The 22,229-nt window shown below is 63.5% G+C and overlaps 8 protein-coding genes across 8 annotated transcripts; 5 read left to right on the forward strand and 3 right to left on the reverse strand.

Moving 5' to 3' along the window:
- Positions 1-339: 339 nt before the first annotated feature.
- Positions 340-3,523, forward strand: PFL1_02069 (uncharacterized protein; the record flags this gene model as incomplete). The annotated part of the gene is made up of 3 exons (XM_007879580.1): positions 340-3,180; positions 3,283-3,334; positions 3,435-3,523. The coding sequence occupies 3 exons, from the start codon at positions 340-342 to the stop codon at positions 3,521-3,523; spliced, it is 2,982 nt and encodes a 993-aa protein (XP_007877771.1).
- Positions 3,524-3,604: 81 nt separating this feature from the next.
- On the reverse strand, positions 3,605-5,213 carry PFL1_02070 (uncharacterized protein; the record flags this gene model as incomplete). Its single annotated transcript, XM_007879581.1, has 3 exons — positions 3,605-3,638; positions 3,741-4,813; positions 4,914-5,213. The coding sequence occupies 3 exons, from the start codon at positions 5,211-5,213 to the stop codon at positions 3,605-3,607; spliced, it is 1,407 nt and encodes a 468-aa protein (XP_007877772.1).
- Positions 5,214-5,490: 277 nt separating this feature from the next.
- Positions 5,491-6,549, forward strand: PFL1_02071 (uncharacterized protein; the record flags this gene model as incomplete). The annotated part of the gene is made up of 1 exon (XM_007879582.1): positions 5,491-6,549. One exon carries the CDS (start codon positions 5,491-5,493, stop codon positions 6,547-6,549), a length of 1,059 nt encoding a protein of 352 aa, XP_007877773.1.
- A 154-nt stretch (positions 6,550-6,703) lies between these two features.
- PFL1_02072 (uncharacterized protein) lies at positions 6,704-8,028 on the reverse strand (the record flags this gene model as incomplete). The annotated part of the gene is made up of 5 exons (XM_007879583.1): positions 6,704-6,755; positions 6,839-6,902; positions 7,030-7,138; positions 7,239-7,780; positions 7,878-8,028. 5 exons carry the CDS (start codon positions 8,026-8,028, stop codon positions 6,704-6,706), a joined length of 918 nt encoding a protein of 305 aa, XP_007877774.1.
- Positions 8,029-9,715: 1,687 nt separating this feature from the next.
- Positions 9,716-12,658, reverse strand: PFL1_02073 (uncharacterized protein; the record flags this gene model as incomplete). Its single annotated transcript, XM_007879584.1, has 1 exon — positions 9,716-12,658. The coding sequence occupies one exon, from the start codon at positions 12,656-12,658 to the stop codon at positions 9,716-9,718; it is 2,943 nt and encodes a 980-aa protein (XP_007877775.1).
- A 685-nt stretch (positions 12,659-13,343) lies between these two features.
- Positions 13,344-14,535, forward strand: PFL1_02074 (uncharacterized protein; the record flags this gene model as incomplete). The annotated part of the gene is made up of 3 exons (XM_007879585.1): positions 13,344-13,988; positions 14,108-14,367; positions 14,469-14,535. The coding sequence occupies 3 exons, from the start codon at positions 13,344-13,346 to the stop codon at positions 14,533-14,535; spliced, it is 972 nt and encodes a 323-aa protein (XP_007877776.1).
- A 1,064-nt stretch (positions 14,536-15,599) lies between these two features.
- On the forward strand, positions 15,600-17,369 carry PFL1_02075 (uncharacterized protein; the record flags this gene model as incomplete). The annotated part of the gene is made up of 1 exon (XM_007879586.1): positions 15,600-17,369. The coding sequence occupies one exon, from the start codon at positions 15,600-15,602 to the stop codon at positions 17,367-17,369; it is 1,770 nt and encodes a 589-aa protein (XP_007877777.1).
- Positions 17,370-17,443: 74 nt separating this feature from the next.
- PFL1_02076 (uncharacterized protein) lies at positions 17,444-22,192 on the forward strand (the record flags this gene model as incomplete). The annotated part of the gene is made up of 2 exons (XM_007879587.1): positions 17,444-17,616; positions 17,758-22,192. The coding sequence occupies 2 exons, from the start codon at positions 17,444-17,446 to the stop codon at positions 22,190-22,192; spliced, it is 4,608 nt and encodes a 1,535-aa protein (XP_007877778.1).
- Positions 22,193-22,229: the final 37 nt, after the last annotated feature.

Consider the following 22,229-nt stretch of genomic DNA (forward strand, 5'->3'; position numbering starts at 1 on the left):
TGGTGGCGATGGTATTGACGATGATGGTGGTGTTGGGGACAGGTCAAGGTGGAGCGGGCGTTGGGGCCCACCCGGGCTTTTGGTCGGCGCAATTTTCAAAGTGGGACGGGTGGCAAGGTGGCCGTCGGACCCTTTTTACATATTTTCGCGCATTTGGAAGAGGGTCGCCCCACCGGCCAATTTGGACGCCGCTCGTTTTGGGGGGTTGGGTCCTCGACGCCCGGTTGCTCGTCGTCGTCCATCAACTTCAACTTCAACTTCAACTTCACCATCACCATCCGCCACCGGCCACCGCCCGCGCTGCTGCTCAGCTCGCAAGACTGACCTGCACATCTCGTCATGTCGGCTCGCTCACCTCCACCACCATCGTCAGCGGTCACGTCGGCCGCATCGTCGCAGCTCGTCCCCTCCCACACCTCGCCAGCGTCCACCTCGGTCTCGGCATCGTCTCCACCACCGCCGCCCCGCTCCTCGGCAGCTGCCGATCCACAACACCCATCGACAGCCATCTCTTCCACAGCCGCCACTCCAGCTCACGACACCAAAAAGGTGTCCTGCCTCGAATGCCGCGCCAGCAAGGTAAAGTGCAGCGGCGGTTCCACCTGCTCCCGCTGCAAGCGTCTCAAGCGCTCCTGCGAGTACCGCTCCCACAAACGAGGCAGAAAGTCCGACAACAGCAAGATACAGAGGCTCGAGAGCACCGTATCATCCCTCACGCACGCGCTCAACCAGATCAACGCCCAGTACGCAGGCGGCCGGCCACCATCCCAAGTCCACCCGCCAGCCCACTACTGGCATCAGCCTGCCCCTTCTGCAGCCAACGCCTTGGCAAGCAACAGTCGCAGCCCACATCCTCACAACCAGCCAGGAACCTATCCCCATCAGCAGCAAGCGCCTCGCTCACCACAACAGCACCATCACGATCACCATCGTCATCGCCACCACCACGCCCAGCAAAACTCCTCGGCCGACCATGCCTCCCGCAGCGCAAGCTGCTCGTCGTCCATCGCAACCCCTACCGCCGAAGACCCAGACCAGCCAGACAACCTCGGCCTGCCCACCCTCAGCAATCCGCTCAAACTCCTAGCACAGGCCAGCGACTCGGCACGCGACCGCGACCTCCTCCTCCTCCAGACTCAGTCCTCGTCCCTCGGCAACCGGCCCTCGCCCTCGACCGCCTCCCGCAAGCGCAAAGCGTCCATCAACGCGGCTCGCCCATTCCATGGCGGCCATGGCAGCGGCGGCGACGACGACAACGACGACAACGACGACGACCACGACGAGCACTGCCATCATCTTCGCTCCCGGTCTCAGGAGCAGCACCACACTCGCCCGCCTCGCAACCATGCTTCCCCGCGCTCAATGACCCTCTCGACGCACCCTTCCTCGTCAACCCGCCCCTTTGGGCCCGCGCGCGGCAAAAACTACTTTGCCAACGGCCTCTATGTGCCAAAGCTCGATCTCGACCCGCTCTTCGACCCCATCGCCCAGCGCGTCCTCGACCACGCCCAGGCGGCGCGCCTCTTTGACTTTTTCATGCTCGAAATCAACCCGCAGCTCACCCTCCTGGATCCGCACCTGCACACTTTTGCCCACGTCCGCAACACGTCGCTGCTCCTGCTCAGCGCGACGTGCTGGATTGCTGCAAAGTTTCTGCCAGACTGTGCCAAGGCCGCCACAGAGCTCGAGGCTCGGATGCGCGACGTCCTCCTCCCCTCGATCCTCCTCGACGGCTACCGCTCCGCCGAGATCGCCCAGGCCTTCATCATCCTCGCCACCTATCACCCGCCCACCGATACCCTGGCCGAGGACCGCTCCTGGACGTACATCGGCTTCGGCATCCGCGTCGCCTCGGAACTTGACATGAACAGCAATCTCCTGCACCTCCCACCGGCGCGCGCCGCCGACGAGAACCTGGCGCGCAGGCTGCGCAACCGCGAGCGCACCTGGCTCAACCTCTGGCTGTCAGAGACGAGCCTGAGCCAGCATATGGGTCGACGTCCCACACTGGCCATTGACCCCGTCGTCAAGGGCTGCCGCCACTGGCACTTGGATCAGTTCGCGCTGCCCGAGGACAAGGCCATTGTCGCCGTCGTCCAGCTGCGCCTCCTCCTCTCGCGCAACATCGAGCTCTTCGACACCCTCGACGTCGCCCTGCCGCCGCCGCCATCGCGGGGCACTTGCGACGAGCGCGATCGCCAACGGACGCGGAGCCTGTCGCAGCTCGACTTCTTCCGCAGGACGATCTCGACCGATCTCGACAGCTGGCTAGCCATCTGGACCGACCGTCATGTACCGTCCCCGTCCTCTTCTCATTCAAATCCAGCAGTCGCAACGTCGGCGGACGGCGCGCCGCAGCGGTTGAAGAAGGCCAAGCTCTACTATTGGTACGCCCGGCTGATGCTCAACACGCTGCCGCTCAAATGCTCGCACCTGCCGCGCTCGGCGCTGCTGCCCGTCTACCGCGACGCCTACCTGGCCGCGACGTCCTATCTCGACCTCTTCCTGACGACCATGGTGCCGCACAACCTGCGCTTCGGCCACAACTCGACCATCGTCACGCCGACCTATTGCGCCATCTTTGCGCTCCGTCTCGTCAGCAGCAGCAGCGCTGCCGCCGCCGCCAACAGCGACAATCGAGGTCAGCGACAGGGGTCCGAGGTCGACGTCGAGGTGGATGCAGAGGCGGCGTTCGAGCTCGTGTCGCGCTATGTCGGCGCGCTGGAGGAGGCGGGCAATGTGACGGCGCATCGCCAGGGTGCGGCAGGGAGCTATGCGCCCTATCTGCAGACGGTGCTGGCGAGGGTCAGGGACTCGGTCGGTCGATCGCAACGGCAGCAACAGCAGCAGCAGCATCCTCAATCCCGTTTTCGACCATCCACGGTTCGGCAAGACGGAGTTGACATAGAAATGACGGAGCGAGCGCAGGCCTTCTGGCCGCGCAGCGCGGGCGAGCCGAGCGGCCTAGCGTCAACGAACGACGAGTTGACGAACACGGGTCCTCAGACGCCGTACCCTGCCGTTGTGGCGACGGCATTCCAGGCCGGCCAAGGCGGCACGCCCTACCCGGCGTTTGCGGACAGCGACGATCCGATCCTGCACAACCTGTTTCACTTCCAGGCTGGCCCGTCTGGCGTCCAGACTGTCTCGAGCCAGCCAACGAATGGGTCGGGCGTCACGGTGAGCGAAAGGGGGTGCAGTCCTGACTTGCAAACTTGCGAGCCGGCCATACTGAATCTCTATCCAACTCTCTGTGCCATGCGACAACGACGACGATGGCAGGACATCTCGTATGCCGAACTGTTCAACAGCACAGGAGACTTCGTCGGGCTCGGTGAGTGTGGCTTGTGGTCTGTCTTGTTTCCTCATCGACGCGTACTGACAAGGCCGCTCTGATGTTGCGTTCCGATGGTGCGACAATGACGTGGCGACAGAGGAGGGACTGCTGAACGAGTCCATCTTCGGCGACATGTCGTTGCCCTTTGATGGGAGCGCAGGGGGTATATGGAGCAGGACGGCGTAGAGGCCGCGGCGCACGGAGAGGATCACCGCGCGCGCTGGCCCCGTGAGGCTGGCGGAGGGGCGGAGTAAGCGCTGGTACTGTCTACCAGAGCATACGAAACGCTCCCATGATGAGGCTATCGGGGACAGGACCCGTCAAGGTCGTGGGAACTTCAGCGACTGCATCGCCTCTTGTCGCAACGGCAGCCAGGATGGCCGATGGGGGGCCCCGCACTCACTTTGCAAACAGTCCGCAGACGACGGCGATCTGCATGCCCTTGCTGAGGGTGACATTCCGGGCATGCACCATGTTCATGTCCTCCTCATCATGCTCCTCGTCTTCCTCGTTCAACTCCCCCCCAGCTCGGGATGGGTTGACGATCCTACCCGCCGCCGCCGTCTCGGAGGGAAAGGCAGAGGGCCACGCGCCCTCTCGAAAGAAAAAGAGGGGGAGGAGGGGAAGAAAGAAGCCCACCATGAGACCTTCCAGGACTGTTTGGTAGGCTCCGCTCCTTCCGTTCGCCGATCCGGTGACAGACGCTGCCGGATCCTGGGAAAACGAGTCGAACCACGCATCTTCGAGGGCGCGTGCGTGTTCCTCTTCCTCCCTCTGCCGCAGCACATCGCCCGAGACGGGCAGGGCGGAGGAGCGGAACTGAGCGCGGATCGAAGCCACCTCTTCGGGCGTCAGACCCGTCGAGAGGAGTCGGTCGAATCCTTGTGCGGGCGGCGCTGATCGGTCCTGGTCCGCTGATGAGGGCGAAGGCCCGGTATCGTCGATGTCGAGGTGGGGAGGTGATGAGGGTGCGACGTCGATCAACCCGCGTTCGCGCGCCTCTTCCTCACTGTCCATGACATCCCCGACCGAGCACTGGACATAGATGCGTTCGTGTAGCTTTCGAGCGACGCAGACTTGCACCCCGCCCAGATCGCCACTGCCATCCTCGCCGCCGCTGACGTCGCCGTCGTCGTCGTCGTCGTCGTCGCTGCTTGCTTTTGCCTTTCCCTTTCCCTTGCCGCCGCCGCTACTATTGGGGAGCGACTGCCAGTAGTCTGGCAGCAGCTCTCGTAGGGGTACGACTTCTGTGGTCGTTCGGGCAGCATGCCCGTCCTCGTCATCCTCGGCCCGATCCTCCCCGTCGTTGTCGTCGTCGCCGAGGGCGAGTGAGGAGCCGAGAGAGCGTACGGACGCCTTGCGGTGGGAGTCGAGTTGGTCAAAGTAGGAGACGAGGCGGATGCCGTCGCGGAGGATGCGGCCGGCATGGATGAGTCGAATACGACGGCGGTGTATGGCGGGGCGGTCGGAGCGCACCTGCATGTCGAGCGAGGTTGCGGAATGAATCGCGAAATGAGCATCTTAGCGTTGAGGAGCTGACGGGAACATGGGGGGAAGGGGAGGGGACTCTACTCACGATGCGTTTGACATCCCTTACCGTCTCTTGCGCTCTTGCTTCGATCAGGGCGCGCGCTCTCTGTTCCCTCGAACGCTTTGCATCGGATCCGACGCTGTGCTTGCGCTGCGGATGTGCGTTCTGCTCAACGACGACGTCAAAGAGGACGGGATCGACTGGTACGGCGTCGTCGGGGTCGTGGATGTCGGTCGAGGTGCGGACGTGGGTGAAGCTGTTGAGGTCGAGGCTGAGGTCTGCGACGCCCGGCTCTGTGAATCGTATCGTGAGTGGGCGTAGGACGTGTGTGAGATAGAGGGGCATCGTGGGCCGCGATAATGGTGGCGGCAGTGTTGGTGGTGGTGGTGGCAGTGGTGGCAGTGGTGGTGGTGGGTGGTGGTGGTGGGTGGTGGTGGTGGTGAGAAGAAGCAAAGGGTCGAGGCCAACAATGTGGAGGAGCGAGGCGCTGTCGCACGGACCAGTTCTTCCGCGTTGGCCGCCGCTGTCGTCGTCGTTGCTCTGAAGTGATGCTCCCACCCTCGCTCTTCGACCCCATCCTCTTCTCCCCCAACGCCACCCCAAGTGCAGTTTACCACCCATCATGATCCCGAAAACATCCAGCACGACATCCAAGACTATCCTACTCAACTCGTGCGGTGCAATGGGCGCACCCCTCGGCGCGCTCCTCGTCCACGCAGGCCACCGCGTACTCACACCCGCCGCCGGCAGATCCCGCGCTACCCTGGACCGCGCTTCCCAGTACGGCATCATCGCCGTCCCAAAGACGCTGCCCGAACTCCTCGTATCGCAACAGGCCGACGAGATCGACATCTTCTTGTCCGTACTCGCGCCCTCTGATGCGTTGCCGCTCGCAAAACAGGTGGCATCGGCCATGGCCGCAAGAACCACCGCGGGCTCCCTCTCCAAACGGCGGACCTACATCGACCTCAACGCCGTATCGCCCTCGACAGCCTCAGAAATAGATGCGGCGCTCACGGGCAACAACGAACGGGGTGCCGCCGACTTCACCTACCTCGACGGGAGCATCATTGGCGCCACTCCGCGCTGGACGACGCACACCCGCGAAACCCTCTCCTTTTGTCCGACCATCTACCTCTCCCACTCGGCGTCGTCCTCTGCTCACCACCCCGAGGCGATAGACGAACTGACGCAGCTCCTCGCCTCTGCACAATGGAAGGTCCGATCGGTGCATGACGCCAGGGTGGGCAGTGCAAAGGCGCTCAAGCTGTGCTACACGGCCATCGCAAAGGGACTCATGGGCCTCGCATCGACCGCCTTCCTCACCGCCTCGTCCTTCTCGCCCTCGACGGCTCGCGCGCTCGCCACAGAGCTCATGGAATCGCAGCGCGGCAGCATGGACTTTCTCAATGCCAACTGGAGACACGTCGTGCCAAAGAGCGCTAGGTTCGTGGGCGAGATGCAAGAGGTGCGCACCCTCATGTCCCAACAAAGCGCCGCCACCGACGGCAGCGGCGCCGGATTTGCCGAGATGGCCGATCTCTTCTCGGCCTTTGCTGAGGTCTACCGATCCATCGATGAGGCAGAGAAGCGGGCCAAGGCATCACGGCAGGCGGGACAGGAGGCGACGCTCGTCAGCGAACGGATGCTCGAATTTGAGCGGCTGGCCAGGCATGGGTAGCGACATTAGCATATCGAGCGGAACGACGAGGTCTCGTTATTATCGAAGCGGATACAGATAGATGCGGGCGACACTGGATGGCTTGGGTGGTCGTCTACCGGCGTCAAGGAGGTAGAAATAAGAGGAGATAGAAGAGAAGTCGTGGTGCGTGCTCTCAGGCAAAGCTCTGGCAGCTTCGTCCGAGGCCAGGGTCAAGGATCCATTGCCTGGGTCAATAATACACAGGCAGCGAGTCCAAGTCAGTCACGCTAGAACAGCAAAGACTCCAAAACACCACTGCGGTGCTCACGTAGCGGCGGTATAGCCGTAGGCCACATCGTAGTTGAAGCGGTCGCGGGTCGTGGGCACTTCCACTGGTCGGCGAGGAGCGTTGCAACGAGGCAGCGCGGAGCGCCAGATCGGGAAACAGCAGACAGGGTCAGTCGTGCGAACCTCCCCCGTGTGGCCGGGTCAGAAGACGTAGCGTCCGCCCCTACTCACACTGCAAGGCACCCTCTACGAAAGAAGGGTTGGCGTCGGGGAAGGTGTAGAGGTAGGTGATCTTGTAGCAGCTGTCGGTGATCTCGGTCAGGTCCGAGACAAAGTAAGGCTGCAGCGAGAAGAAGAGGCAGGGACAGGAGTGGATGAGCCTCTGTGGCCGCGCAGTCCAAGGGCAAGCGCACGTTGCAGGGCGCTTAATCAGGACCCACCTGTCCGATGATGCCTCTCAGCACGTCCTCGCGAATCGGCCCGCGCGTCGTCTTGCGGAAGCTGGCGGTGATGGCGGCTCGCTGGATGCCGATCCCGGCGATCGACAGTCCCTGGAACACCGAGGTGGTCAGTCGACCGCCCTGCTCCTTGTACGCAGCGCGGGGAGGATCGAACGACGCGAGTCGGTTGTCGATCAAGCCCGTCAGCCTCGAGACGATGACGGGCACCAGCTCGTCCTGCAGCGTCACGACGCTGCGCGCAAACGGCCGGCCCGTTCCGATCCGATCGACAAAGGGGATGTAGAACGACGCCGCCCGCAGCCGGTCGATGCGGATCGGGAGCAGACCCACCACGTCCTGCCGCAGATCGCTGAAGTAGCCCACGTGCACCATAAGCGGGTGCATGCCGGCGGGGACGACGGACGAAGGGAGACCATGAGGGAGAAGGGGGAAGGGTCCCGCCAGCTTGGCTGCGTCCGCCGTCGGAATAGGCACGATAAAGGCCGTCAGGTTGAACGCACCCGTCTGGACGGCTTCGTTGCCTGTGTGTAGCCGGAAAACAGGGAAGGCATGTCTTGTCGCGTCAGCGGTCACAAACATGGCGAGGGTACGGATCCGTAGCGACGCAGTCGGACGCACCGGGGTAGACGAGATTGGGACCCTGTCGCCTGTCCAGGGCGGCTTCGACCGGAAGGCGGGGCAGACTGGCGGCGCTGCAAACAGTCGCAAGGACTGCCACTGCCACTGTGGCGATGGACACGATGGCGCGAGGGGAAGAGAAGTGCATCATAGAGGGTCGTGAGAGGTGTGAGAACAGTGGAGGGAGATCCTGGCGCAGGAGAAGGTTGGCTTGGGAAAGTGTGGGCTCGGCATCGCTGTGACTCATGACTGGGCCTATTTGTACCTTTTGCTCGTTGCTCGTCATCGAGCGGGACTGTGTGATGGCCTCCTCATCACTAGTCAGGTACAGAGCAAGCGCCGGTGCTGAAGCGGAGCTGGAGCCGTGACTAGGGCCTGAGATTGGCTGCTTCGAGAAATGTGGCCACCGTTGCGACCAGCGACAGACGGGGCGAGGTCCCACGGAGCAGCTGGCCGGGGCGCCTGCTTGCTAGCGACGCCACAGGACGAACGAAGGCGCGTTTCTTGCCCTTGACGACCTGAATTTGCTACGGCAGCGAGCCGCTAGTCGACCAAAGTCTGGTCCCGTGCGGTCTGGCGGCCTGGCTCGCCGACAGCCGCGGCGCCATGGCACAAAAAGCACGCACGAGATCTCAGGCTGACGGTAAAAGGTAGCCGCTGTATACCCGCTGCCGTGTGCAAGGCACGCCGGAGCTGAACATGCCGCGACGAGATGGGAAACGAGATCAGGCAAGATGAGATGAGACGAGATGCTTGCAAGCGGGGACGTCAGGGGTGACGGGATCTCTGAAAGCTTAACCTTGTCGGAGCACCTGACGGCTCGGCACGCTTCGACAGGGGAGCGAGGCACAGTTGCCGGGCCGGTGATGTCTCTTGGGTGCGCCGGGAGCAAGGCAAGGGCCTGTCGAACGCGCAACGACGTGGCTGGGCCTAAGGCGCGGGGCCAAGCAAGGTGCGTCGTTGGCTCGCGCGCGACGCAGATGACCTCTCTGACGACGGGCATTTAAAGACGACAGGGACACGGCAGCATCTTCTCGCCTTGCTTGCTTTTGGTGCTGCCCCCCCCTCCCGGAGGTCGTCTGGTCCTGCCATGAAGCGCATAATGCAGGCCAGCATGCACCGTATCATGGCGCTAAATCCAGGGCTCCGTGCTTGCTTCAAGCCACAAAATCCGCGCGGCCTCAGTCCAAGGCCTGCCTGCCTCGTCAATCAGCTGGGCCTTCACCTACGTCGGCTGTTGCAAGATTCGGCCAGCAGCTGGAAGCGGTATCCCCCCTTCTTTGCTTCCTTGCTTCCTCAGCTTGCTTGCTTGCTTGCTCTCGCTCTTGGGCCGCGATGTAGACGAGCAACGTGGGCGGTCCTCGTCTGCCTCGCTCGGCGACAGAGACCCCTCCGCGAGTGCACGCCGCAGCCAGATCCATGACCGCCGTATCCCTGCCCCTCGGCCTCGGTCCACCGCCCCTTGCTTCGGTCTCGACCTTTGGCCAACCCGTTCCGTACGACGGGACCGGAGACACGGCCAAGGCACGCCTGTATCGATGCCAAACGCCCGGCACCGTAAGCAGACCGGGTACTTTATCGGGCGCATAACAGCAGGGCTAGCCAAGCAAAGATAGCATAGATGGCACTCGCATGCCCCTGCCGCGGCACGTCTAAACGTTTGTATGTAGCTGCAAAGCAGCAGGAGTAATGGCTAGTGGTGAGCGGCTGCCTGCCCTATCTGGCAGCGTTCCCCTGCAGCCCTCCTCCGACGCGCCCCTTTCCCATCCCCGACCCCACTTCACCGAGACGGTCCGCATGTGGTCGTGAAAGGCCCCGTCGCCATCAACGCTCACCACCTACCGCCTCTTGCCCTTTTTCTTCTTCCCGCCCGCCCCGCCTGCATCCTCGTCGTCGGCGATCGCGGCACCCGTTGCTAGCGCGTGACCCGTCTCACGGATGTGGTTGAAGAGCTTGGAGCGGGAGTCGAACGACGTCGAGCACACGTTGCACCGCTCGCCCGCGGCGCCTCCCTGCTTGCGGTCCTTCTTGGCACGTCGCCCCTTTTTGCCTGCCGCTGCCCCAGCCTCGGGCGCATCGTCGCCCTCTTCGACCGAGGCCTCAGCTCGCCCGCTCCCATCGCCGCTCTGAGATCGCAGCTCGAGGACCAGCCGCTCGAGCTCAAACAGGTGCGCATCGACGCTCTGCGGCGCCAGGTTGCGGATCGCCTCGGCCAGGTTGAGCAGGTACTCGTCGTTGCGGCCAGAGGGGCCCTGGCAGCTGTGGATGCGCCGCGCCAGCTGCGCCAGCGGCTGTGGGCCCACGAATGCCGGGTTGCTTGGCAGGCCGACGTAGACGAGCGCGTCCTTGACGATCACGACCTCCTCTTCCTCGTCCTCCCCAGTACGGGTTGGCCCGCCGTTTGCCGTCGGATGCGGCGAGTCGGCATTGCCCAGGCCTGCCTCTTCGATGCTGCTTATGGCACCCTGGCCCCGCTTGCGAACGCCCCAGATGTCGACTGATTGCGCCGTGTATCCGTTCTTTTCCCGGTAGTCGAGGTAGGCGCGCACAGTCGCGGCGTGCTCCGGGGCGATGGTATAGCTGACACCCCACACGATGTCGCCCTCGGGCGCATCGTCGGCATCCTTGAACCGGTGCCAGTCCTCGGCCGACACGAGCGTGGCCACGCGCCCGGGCCGCTTCGGCGTGCCGCGATGATCGATCGAGCTCTGCGCGAAGCGCCGAGCGAAGCCCTTGATGAACCCTGGCGTCGCCCCGATGATGTAGGGCGGCGGCTTGAAGATCAGCGAGCCGTAGCCAAAGATGTCAAACGAGCCCGCTGGGCGCTCGCCGGGCGCGAGCGGGCCGGGTACCGTCTTGACAAACGCCTCCGGCGGGATCACCGGGTCCACCAAATCCCCCCAGTCCGGCTTCAGCTCCGGCTCCTCTGCTGCGGCGTCGGCTGACAGGGCCGCACCGTTGCTTAGGTGGTGGACATCGTCACCGCCTCGGCCGTCGTCTTGATCGTCGTCGTCGGCATCGTCGTCGTCGCTCAACCCTGGCGCGCCCTGTTTCTTGCCACGACGCGACCTTTGCTGCGCCTCGTTGAGGTCCTGGACAAAGTATCCGTCCTCGTCCATCCCCATCCCGGCTGCAGCGCCCTGCATCTCCCTGCGCTTCTTGTCCTTTTTCTTCTGCTTCTTGCTCTTGCTGCCGCCGCTTGCGGCAGCCGCAGCCCCCGCCGCAGCGCTGAGCGACGGTATTGAGAAGCCTGCGGAAAACTGCTGACCATCCTCAGCGGTATCGCCGGCCAGGGCCGCCTGCGCCTTGGCCTGCTGCTTCTTGGCGGCTTTCGTCTTCTTTTTGGAGCCAGGTGCCGGCATAGCTCCAAGGCTGGCGTCGTCATCTTCGTCGCCGTAGTCCTGCAGGCCCATCGCCCTGACGTCCTCTGCCAACGGCACGCCGTCGCCGTCGTCGTCGCTATCGATGCCTAGGCCGAGCTCGTCCTCCTCTGCCTGCATCTGCCGTCGCAGAGCGGCCACCGCCTTCCGGTGCTTGGCACTGCGCTCATGGTTGCGGAAGGCGGCCTCCGACCGAAAGAATTTGTCGCAGGCCACGCAGTCCCAGGCGTCCGTCTGCATGCCGTCCGCGCCGCCGCCATCGCTGTCTATCCCCTCGCCAGCCTCTCCTCCGTCCTGTGATCCGTACTCGCCTTCGGCGTCGTCCTCTTCGCCGCCTTCCGCTTCGTCCTCGTCTTCGTCGTCGCCGCCGGAGAACTCGGAATCGCTGTAGACGGCGGTATTGGCCATCTGCCAGCTCTGCGCCTGGAACGACTTGGCGCGGTCCTCACGCTCCTGCCGGATGCGGTCCGCCTCGGCCTGCCTGCGCGCGATGCCGGCGGCCGAGTTGGGCCCGTTTTCGTTCTGGTACTGCTGCCACGCCTTGTAGCGCGGGTCGCGCTTGCGCACGAAGGCGGCCAGCGAGCGAATCGTGTCGTTGTACTCGCGGCGTGCGGCGTCGCGGCCCTTTTTGTTCTCCTTTTCCATCCAGCGCTTGACCCTGCGCTCGGGAGCGTCGCGGAGGTCGTGCTGGTCCATCCAGCCGAAGCTCTTACGCGATTGAAAGTTGAGATAGACGGCGTAGAAGTCCTTGACGGGGATCTGATGGACGGCGACGTCGTCATGAGAGTAGGGCGTGTGCGAGTAGCCAAACGTGGGGAAGGCGTCGTCGGCGGGAAAGGGGAAGAGCAGCTCCTCGCCCGGGTACGGTGCGGCCACCTTTTCCTCTTGGGCAAGGCGCTCAAAGAGGCGGCGATAGGTACCAAAGAAGCCGTTGTCATCGTCCGAGAGGTCCTTTGCGAGCCCCGGGTCAAAGAAGCGGAGCAAGGTCTTGGCCGTGATGCCGCGGGCCGACGAGGTGGCGGGCGGGGGTGCCGATGCGCCGGAGCGGAAGGCGTCGAAAGCCTCCTCGTCTTCGAAGTCGGGACCATCGCCATTGATGAGGCGGTCGCGGTTCTGGTCGTACCATGCGCGCTCCTGGTCGTCGGAGAGGATCTCGTAGGCCTCCTGCAGCTTGTGGAAGATCTTGTTGGCGCGCTCTACGTTGTCGGGGTTCTTGTCCGGGTGGTGTTTGAGCGCGAGCTTGCGGTACGACTTGCGGATCTCGTCGACGGTCGCAGTCTGCTCTACCTGGAGCAGTTCATAATAGTCGAAGAAGGCATCGTCTCCGGCATCGCCTGCTGCTGCCCGAGACCCTCCAGCTGCGCCGGCCCCGCCGGCCGACGACGACTGGTTGGCGCCCATTCGGTCGTTGAAAGGATGTGCCTGCCGTTAGCCGTCGCGGGAGATGTAGCGGTGGCCAGCGGACGCCTGGGCGAGCGTAAGGCTTGGGCAAAGAGGTTGGACACGAGGCAGGCGGAGTCGGTGGTGGTCGTCGATGTGGTGGTCGTGGTCGAGGTCGAGGTCGAAGTCGAGTGCCGTGGTGGCGAAGGCTTCCTGGCTGGCCAGGCTGCTCCACTTGACTGTGCTGAGCCCAGGGCCCTGCGAGCCCGTTGCCGCCAGCAGGCACTCGAAAAGCCAGAAGAAACTTGAATCCAAGGCGAGAAATCGCAGCCTCGGCACTCGGATCTCGACATGTGGGCCAGAGAGGGATGGCGGTCTGGCCTGCCGCCCTCCCGCGCAGCACATCTCCCGGCCAGGCAGCAGCCAGGCAAACCTCTGACGCTCCCTCTTGCACCATCGCCACCACCACCATCACAAGCACCACCACCACCACCGACAGCAGCTGCCACAATTTCTCAGGCTAGGGCCGTACCTGCATCGAAACTGCTGTCACGCTCCGGATTGCGCGCCTCGCTCCAACCTTGCGCCATCACGGACTCCAGCGCACCGTCCATCTTCCCAGCCCGCCGCTGTACCCGCATCCAGTCCCGCTTCGCCTCTCGTCGCCTGGCAGCTCGCACCTTCGTCGACCCACAGCACTGGCAACATGGGACGCAAGGCCGAGGTGCAGCGCATGCTGCTCGAGCGGCTCATGGGGCCCGAGGCGTTTGGCAGCGCTACGGCCACGCTCCACTTCACCGATCCAAAGGTCTGCCGCAACTTTCTCTGCGGCACCTGCCCGCACGACCTCTTTAGCAACACAAAAGTCGACCTCGGGGTGTGCCCCAAGTCACACACGCCAAAGTACAAGGACGAGTACCAGGCGGCGCTGCTCAAGGGCGAGCGCTTCCCGCAGTTTGAAAAGGAGCACGAACAGAACATCTTTTCCTTCATCTCGGACATCGACCGCAAGATCAACGCCAACAAGCGCAGGCTCGAGCAGACGCCCGAGGAGATCGCACGCTTCGCCAACATGAACCGCGAGATCAGCGAGATCGAGGCCGCACTCGCCGCCGCCATGGCAGAGGTCGAGAGCCTCGGAGAGCAGGGCATGATTGACGAATCGCTCGCCGAGCTGCAGAAGGCAGAGGCGCTCAAGGAGGAAAAGGCGGCAAAGGAACGGGAGCTCCACCAGCTCCAGGAGAACAGCGGCGCCAGTGGACATCAGAAGTTGCGCGTCTGCGACATCTGCGGTGCCTACCTCAGTATCCTCGACTCGGACAGGCGCCTGGCCGACCACTTCGGAGGAAAGGTGAGCACGCCGTCTCCGTACGACCGCCGTCTCTGCCCCTGCTTCGTCCCATTCACACGCCTCTCTCCCTGTTCATCCCTCTCACCTCTTCTCGTCTCGTCCGTCTTTTCGCCTCGCAGATGCACCTGGGCTACCTCAGATTGCGAGAAATGATCCGCGAGTTTGAAGACAGGAGGCGCGATCCCAACGCACCACCGATGGGCGCACCCGCCAAGATGCTCAACGGCACCAAGGCCTCGGCGTCCTCGACGACAGCGCCGATGGACCTCAGCAACGGTGGGCCGCTGGAGGAGGGCGAGACGAGGCCAGATCGCCAGCACGACATCGACCAGGAGCGGTACAAGCGCGACGAGCAGAGGCGCGAGAGCCGCCTGTCGAGGTGAGTCCTCGCCCTTCGTTGGCAGGTCGAAGGCTCCGACACGCGCTAACTTCTCCCATCTGCTCCCTCTGTCCTGACCTCCCCTTCTGTCTTGACTGCAGGGACGACCATCTCGATGGCAGGCGAGACGACGAAGGGCGGAAACGGGGCATCGCCTCCGTGTCTTAGCGAGCTTGCGCAAAGATTCCATCACCCCGCAATCCGAACCCCATCGTCCTTGCCTCTGTAACATTAGTATTCTCGATGTCTTTTGACTCCCAACAGGCGGTCTCTTCCCTGTGCGCTTCGTGCACCAGTGCTTCTGCTGTAGCCGCTCATGTGCAGCCAGGTCAACTGCAGCAGCAGCAGCAGCAACTGCGCACACCGTTGCTGCTAGATGCAGCCGCTTGCAGCAGGCCTCCGTGCAAGGGCAGCTTGGGCCTGATCCTTGATGCACACAGTGGGACAAGGCATAAACTGGTTTGAGGATGGTGCAAGCCCCAGAGGCCAGGGTTGGGCAGCACACAAATTTGGTCCGCAAGACTCTGCAAGCATGTGTGTGAGCTTTTGATCTTGCTCTTACCCTCTTGCGCATCAGCAGCAGTGCCAGCATCCGCATCATCAGCAGCATCAGCAGCATCTGCAGCATCAGCAGCATCAGCAGCATCAGCAGTGCCCCTACTCCAAGCCTTGTCCCATCTTTATCTCCCTTTCAGCCTTATTTGGCTGGTCTGAAGCAGTTTGGACCCGAACATGCATGTGCTCCTTGTCAACCTGTGCCTTTGGGCTGCATGGGTGTGGATGAAGCAGAGCTGCTGGCCTCTTGTTCACAAAGACTGCATGGTCCTTGAGCTCCTGTTTGCACTTGAAGGTGATACCAAGAATTGCAGGGTTGCACTGTTTGGCCCTTGCAGCCTCAGATGCCAAGGGTGGGGCCTTTGGCAGTGCAGCTTGAAGCATCATGCAACCAGCTTGAGGGTCAACAATGGTGGTGCACAGGTCAGGGCCAAAGGCGCCCTGCTGTCGCGCGCAGCTCGGTTCCGAGTCTTGGCGCGCGCGGCATCTTTTTCCCTCTCCGCGGCGCGCCTCCCTCCTTGATTGGAAACCATCACTTCACTCGCTCACTTCCTGCCCGCTACGCTGGCACATGGTGACAAGAGTGTCGAGCTCCTCTCTCTTCTTCTCACATTGTCTTCACCACCGAGCTCTGTACCGCACCGACGCCCACCGCATCCCCTTCCCACCTCGCCATCATGCCACCCAAGACCAAAGCCGACGACGACGCCTCGCCATCCGCGGGCGGCGCCGTTTCGCCCCTGCCCGAGCCCTCCTCCTCCTCGTCGAACATCACCACCACACCGCTGCCAGGCATACAGACACGCTCTGCGACCTCTGACGCGGGTAAGACGGTCACGATGTCCGACCTCATGGAAGCCCTCGGCAAGGCCCTGGCCAAACAGAAGACGGACATCACCAAGTCGGTGAATGCAGCCATCCGCCCGCTCTCCGAACGCCTGACCGCCCTCGAGACGGACTCCGACCCCGCGCACTCGCCCACTGTACCGAGCGCCGTCGAACGCCGTCAAGCTGCCCAGCGCGAACTCGAAGCTGAACGTCGCCGCTTCAACGAGTCCCGCCTCGAGATCCTGGCCCGCCACAACCTCCAGGCGACGGACGAGGAAACGGACGACCTCAATCCCCATGACCCCGCCACCATTCCCTATCGTGACAGGCCTCTTCCGCCGCACCTCAAGCCGGTCGGCCGCGACACCTCCAATCATGGCCGAGAAACAACCCCGGCACCAAGGTACAGCACCCGCTCGCCGGGCCCAGGCCTGGCCCGTCCGGAAAGGACTGCATCCACGCCAGCGTTCCGCTACGACTCCGCGGCCGCGGCCGGCTACCCCAGCCGCTCAGCGCATTTCGTCGACGAGGACGACGACGACGAGATCGCTGCACAGCCGAGCATACAGCCGACCCGCGCCGCCTCAGCCTCGACCATCGCGCCCTCATCAGGCCGCAGGTTCAACGTCAAGGCCGAGCAGATCGGAACCTTCGACGGAGCGCCCGAGAACCTCGATTACTTTGTCAACCGCGTCGAGAGCCTCCTCGCGCACCACGACTACGACCCAGACTACGTCTTGGCCATCATCGACGTGCTGCCGCTCTGCTTCAAAGACTCCGCGGCCGAATGGTTCCAGTACATGCCGATATCGCAGCGTTCCGGCATGCGGCTGGGCTGGTACCAGTGGAAGGACGCGCTTAGCAAGGCGTTCCGCCAGGACTACGACGCCGCCCGTCTACGTGCCAGCGAGCGCGCTTGGGACTGGCAGTCGGAGCCGGCCCCGCGCTACTACTTCAACAAGCTCGCGCTGCTAAAGGCCGCCCACCCCGAGTGGCGAGATGCCGACCTCGTCTTCGAGCTCATGAACGGCCTGCCACCGACGCTGAAGTGCCTGATGCGCACCAAGATCGACTCCAACTCCACGCCGGAGGAATTCCTCATCCAGCTCCGCGCCCAAGAGAGCCCCTGGAAGGAAGCCGAGGCAGACCGGATGGCGTTGAAGAAGCGTCAGCAGTCGACGCCACAGCAACTGGGGTCCGCCCCCTCTCAGCCCACGACGCCGAGACGATCACCGCCCTCGTCGCAGTCGTCCAACGCCTCCCCGTCGTCGGTCGCACGCCAGTCCATCATGCTCGACTACGACCCAAAGAACGTCTTTTACAAGAGCGTCGGAGGCAAGCAGACACGTCACTACCGCCTCCCACAGTCTGGCCGCGAGGTGCAACTCAAGTGGCCGTGCAAGAGGTGCGGAGAAGATCACTTCGACTTCGAGCACGTCCAGCTCACGAGGCCCACCACGCCGGGAGAGCGAGCGGCCGCAGAGATCCGCGCGATGAAGGCATACGGATTCAACCTCCTCAGCGTAGACGACGACGAGGAAACGGAGCCCAGCACGAGTGACCACGACCTCACCGCGTCGGACGAGGGGGGCGACGAGACCGCGAAGTCTCTAAACTAGGCAGCGCCAAGCAGACGCCAGACGTCGACCGCAGGCCGGTCGACACGTCCGATGTCAACGACGCCAGGCAGACGATGACCGTTGATCGCTGGTCGACCAACTCCTCGCCCGCCGACGACGTCGACGGACACAACGACCCGATAGACGAGCCCGAAAGATCCACCAAGAACAAGTTCCGCACAGACGACAAGAACCAGAAGACACCACCACAGACTCGTCCCGCCCGCAGACGCGCCCTAAGCGCCCCGTACGTCCACAAAGAAAGACCAGCCTGGCTCGCCGCAGGCCACCGGAAGAGCGATCAACCCCAAGAACTCGTTAATAGGAACGGCTCGTACAAGCCGGAGCTCATCAGACGCCTTTCAAACTCTTCCCGCGCAAGACCCAGACCCTCAGCATTCCACATGGATCCGCAAGTTTCCAACCTCACAGTCGCCAGCCGCCACAAAGGTCTCGACGCTACCGCACCTGTCATCGAGGTCCCTCCCCCCGTCGACACGGGCCGAGGCCGCGCCCACGAGCGACATCTACCCCTCACCGCATACGTCGCCCTGGACAACGGCGACGCACAACTTTCACTCCTCGATACCGGAGCGAACCTCTCCGTCATCGACGAGGCACTTGCACACAAGCTCGGCCTGGCGCCCTTCAACGGCCCGACGCTCCACATCGACGGCGTCGGCTCCGGACACACGTCAGGCTGGGTGACCTCTCGGTTGATCATTCCCGCTACAAGGCACGGACGACCGGTGCAACTGGCGACCGAGGCCGACTTCCACGTCCTCCCCGACTTCGGCCCGGGCCTTTGTCTCGGTCTAGACGTAGTCACCGCCCTGAATGCAGTGCTCGACGTCCCTTCCGCCTCCGCAGAGGCGTTCGGCGCAACGTTCCCTATCTTCGACACAAAAGGGAGGCCGCTGACCTCGAAACGCGCCGGACGTGCTCTGACGGCGAAGAGCAACACGACCATTCCACCGCGATGTCACGCGTGGGTTCCTTTCGACGCCCATCTCCGGCCGGCGACCGACTACGTCATCCAGAGCAGTGTGTGGACCGACGCCGAGGAGACCACCAACCTCGCCCTCCCGTCGGCCGTGATCGACGACGTAACCGTCGCTATCATGGTAACCAACTTCGGCGACGACCCCGTCACGATCAGGAGCAACACACGCCTCGGCACCGCCTTGCCCCTCGTCGCCGGCGGCGCAGGAGTCGGCGCAGGATCGTTCACCCTCCAGAGTCGCCAGACGCCCGACGGCTCCCCAAGCAGCTCGGCCACGTGCCACACCAGCACTGGGGGTCCCGCACCTAGCGGCGGTGTAGGCGAGACGCCCGATGAACAAGAAGGGAGATCGCCTCCAACCGACTCCGCAACAGATGACGCACCAGAGGAGGAAGTCATGGCGGACCCCAGCATCGCGCCAACGCCGATCGACTTTGCGGAGGATCCCCTCGCCAGACTCGCACCCGATCCGACGGCGACGCAGAAGATCGATGGCGCGTTCAACGTTGGTCTCAACCAGGATGGCAAACCGCATCCAGAGATCGTCAGCCTGCTCAGACGCCACCGCCAAGCCTTCTCGCTCGACGGCAGACCAGGTCGCGTCACGCTGCCGGGCACCGCGATGCCGATACCACTGCTCGAAGGCAAGGAGATAACGCCAGAAGCCCCAAGGCGCTCCAGCCCCGAGAAGCGCAAGATAGAGAGCGCGCAGATCGAGCAGCTACGCGACTGGGATGTGATCGAACCGTCCACCTCACCCGCATCCTTCCCAGTCCTACTCGTAAAGCAAGGCGCCAAATGGAGATTCTGCGTCGACTACCGGGGACTCAACAAGGTGTCCAAAGACGACCGGTACCCCCTGCCGCGCATCGACGACATCTTCGAAGCGCTCGCCGGCAACAGATGGTTCTCCGGCCTGGACGCCATCCGCGGATACCATCAGCTCGACATCGAGGAGGCCGACAGGTGGAAAACGGCCTTCATCTGCTCCGCTGGCCTTTTCCAGTACAAACGCGTCCCCTTCGGCCTCAAAGGCGCGCCCGCGTGGTTCCAACGCTTCATGGATCGGATCCTCGGAAGGCTACGATGGATCCACGCCGTCGTCTACCTCGATGACGTCGTCGTCTTCTCCAAGACGATCGAACAGCACGTCGAAGCCCTGGACACCCTCCTCACCGCGGCGACGCAAGCCGGCCTCCGCTTCTCGCCTGACAAGTGCCACTTCGGCCTCCGCTCGCTCGCGCTCCTCGGGCGACAACTGTCCAGCGCCGGCGTGTCAGTGCAGCAAAGGAAGACGCAGGCGGTGCGGGACATCGCAGCTCCGAAGACGCTTCAGGACCTCTATCACGTCCTAGGGCTCTTCAACTACTACCGCGAGTTCATACCGAGGTACGCCCAGCGCGCCCTACCGATGACGCGACTGCTCAAAGGGCACCGGTACAAGCGGGTGGGCGACAGAGACAAGAAGTGGTCACTGGTCGACGAGCACGATCAGCGCACGACGGCCTCACGCGTGGCTCTACAGTGGGGTCCCGAACAGCAAGCCGCCCTCGATGACCTAAAGGACGCTCTGAGCTCGCCACCAACCCTCGCCTTCCCCGACTACACGCGACCTTTCATCCTCTACACCGACGCCTCTCAAACAGCGTTCGCAGCCGCCCTCCATCAGGACACCACCGCCCAGGCTTTTCCGCTGTCGTCAATCACCCCTGCCACCACCGTGCCACTATCGCTCGAGCGCATCCGACAGGGCCAAGCGAGCGACACCGCTATACGCGCCATCCGGGCTCGCCTACAGGGTCGGTTCGACTCAGACACGCCGAGCGCGAGCGACGACGAGGACACCGACAGCGAGACAGACACGTCAGACGCAGTCGAAGCACCAACTGTCCTGACCGGGGGAGGCGGAAGCGCGCCACCCACGGCTCAACTCGAGGCACCGCACGATGAGGAACACCCCGCGCCCGACACGACTCCGACAACGTCAGGCCGCAGCCGACCACGACCAGACGATCACTTCGCCCTCCAAGATGGCCTGGTAGTCTACGTCGGACCGCATCGCACTCAGCGCAAGGTCTACCTTCCGTCAGCACTGCTCCACGACGCCCTTGCTGCGGCGCACGACCAAGGACATTTCGGTCTAGCGAAAACGCTCCCCAGACTCGACGGACTCTACTACCCTCGACTCGCCACGCTTCTCCGCACCTACATCGACAACTGTCCCCCGTGCTTGCGCACGAAAGCCAAGCCCCGGACCGGCCAGCTTTCCCTCGAGCGCACCGACGAGGCGTGCAAGCACGCGTTCCACTCGCTATCGATGGATCTCGTCCTCGGGCTGCCCGTCATCGACGGCCTGGACGCCATCCTCGTAATCGTCGATATGTTCTCCAAAACGCTGCTGACCGCCGCGTGTACCTCTACGATCACGGCGGACGGCGTCTACCGCCTCTTCTCTCGCCTCGTCCTACGGCGCGGGTGGAACCCCAAAGTCATCGTCACCGACTCCGACACCAGGTTCATCGGCGAATACGGTCGAGCATTCGCCGCCCGCATCGGCGCCGTCCTCCAACCATCGGCGCCTTACCACCAGCAAGCCAACCCCGTCGAACGACACATCCAAACGCTCAAACGCGTCCTGCGCACCCTCGCTCTGCAGTCGACGGGCACCTGGGTGGACGATCTCGACGTGGCAGAGCCGGCGATCAACGCCACTCCCTCGCTAGCCACCGGCTTCTCGCCGGACGACCTACTCTACATCCACAAGCCCAACAGCGTCGAGCTTCCGTCAACCGCAGCCCTTGACGACCGACGCGTCGAGGCACGCGCGAGAGTCGAGGAGGCCGTACGGAACCTTCTCTCGTCACAGACCGCCGCCAAGGAACGCTTCGATCGTCGCCACCAACCCCTGCCCGACCTCAGAGAGGGCGACAGAGTCTTCATACGTCTGAAGGACAGACCCGTCCCGATGGCAGGCACCGAACACCGCCTAGACCCCACCCTTCTCGGACCCTTCCCGGTCGAACAGGTCCTCTCCGACCACAGAGTCCGACTCGCCCTACCTCCGACTCTACGACTCGATCCACACTTCGACCGTTCCCACCTTCAACCATGCCCGCGGGACCCGGATCCCTTTGGCAGACCGCTCGAGAGCTCGGCCGTCGACAACAGCGAAGATGACGCTTCCGACACCCCCAGCCCAGCGCCACAATGGGAGCTCGAACGAATCGTCGGAACGAGAAACTACCGAGGCTACAAGCAGTATCGAGTCCTGTGGAAGAACGACCCGATGCCGACGTGGGAGTTCGAGGATGACCTGCGTGAGGACAAGTGCGATCAAGCCATCTCCGACTTCCACGCCAACCTTGACGCCCTCCCAGCGCGACGGCGCAAGCGCAACGCCCGTCAAGCCTACACCCTTGTCGCCCAAGATCTCGCCGTGTCCGACGCCGAGCTTTTGATCCGCCACGATCAGGCGCACCCCAGCCCCACGGAGCGCCCGATCGCGTTCATCTCCACACCCACCTCCGCGTCCGAGTCCAAACTCCTTGGCCTCGAACTCGAGATGTCCTGCTTGGCGTGGGCGCTGCACCAACTCCGCCATTACCTCGAGGGCGCCCCGGAGATCATCGTCGTAACGGACCACGCTCCTCTCGGCGCCGTCCTCAAAGCGTCCTCCAAGTCTCGCCGCCTCTTCACACCCCGCATCGAGCGCCTACGCACATACCTCCTTCCGTTCCTCGACTCACTCTCCTTCGTCCATCGCGCTGGCAAGGCCCACGGCAACGTCGACGCCCTGTCCCGTCTGCCACACTCATCCTAGCCCAACCACACCCAACGTCTTCCACACAGCCCCGTCG

Source organism: Pseudozyma flocculosa (genome assembly GCF_000417875.1).
Source record: "Pseudozyma flocculosa PF-1 unplaced genomic scaffold scaffold00005, whole genome shotgun sequence".
NCBI lineage: Eukaryota > Fungi > Basidiomycota > Ustilaginomycetes > Ustilaginales > Ustilaginaceae > Pseudozyma > Pseudozyma flocculosa.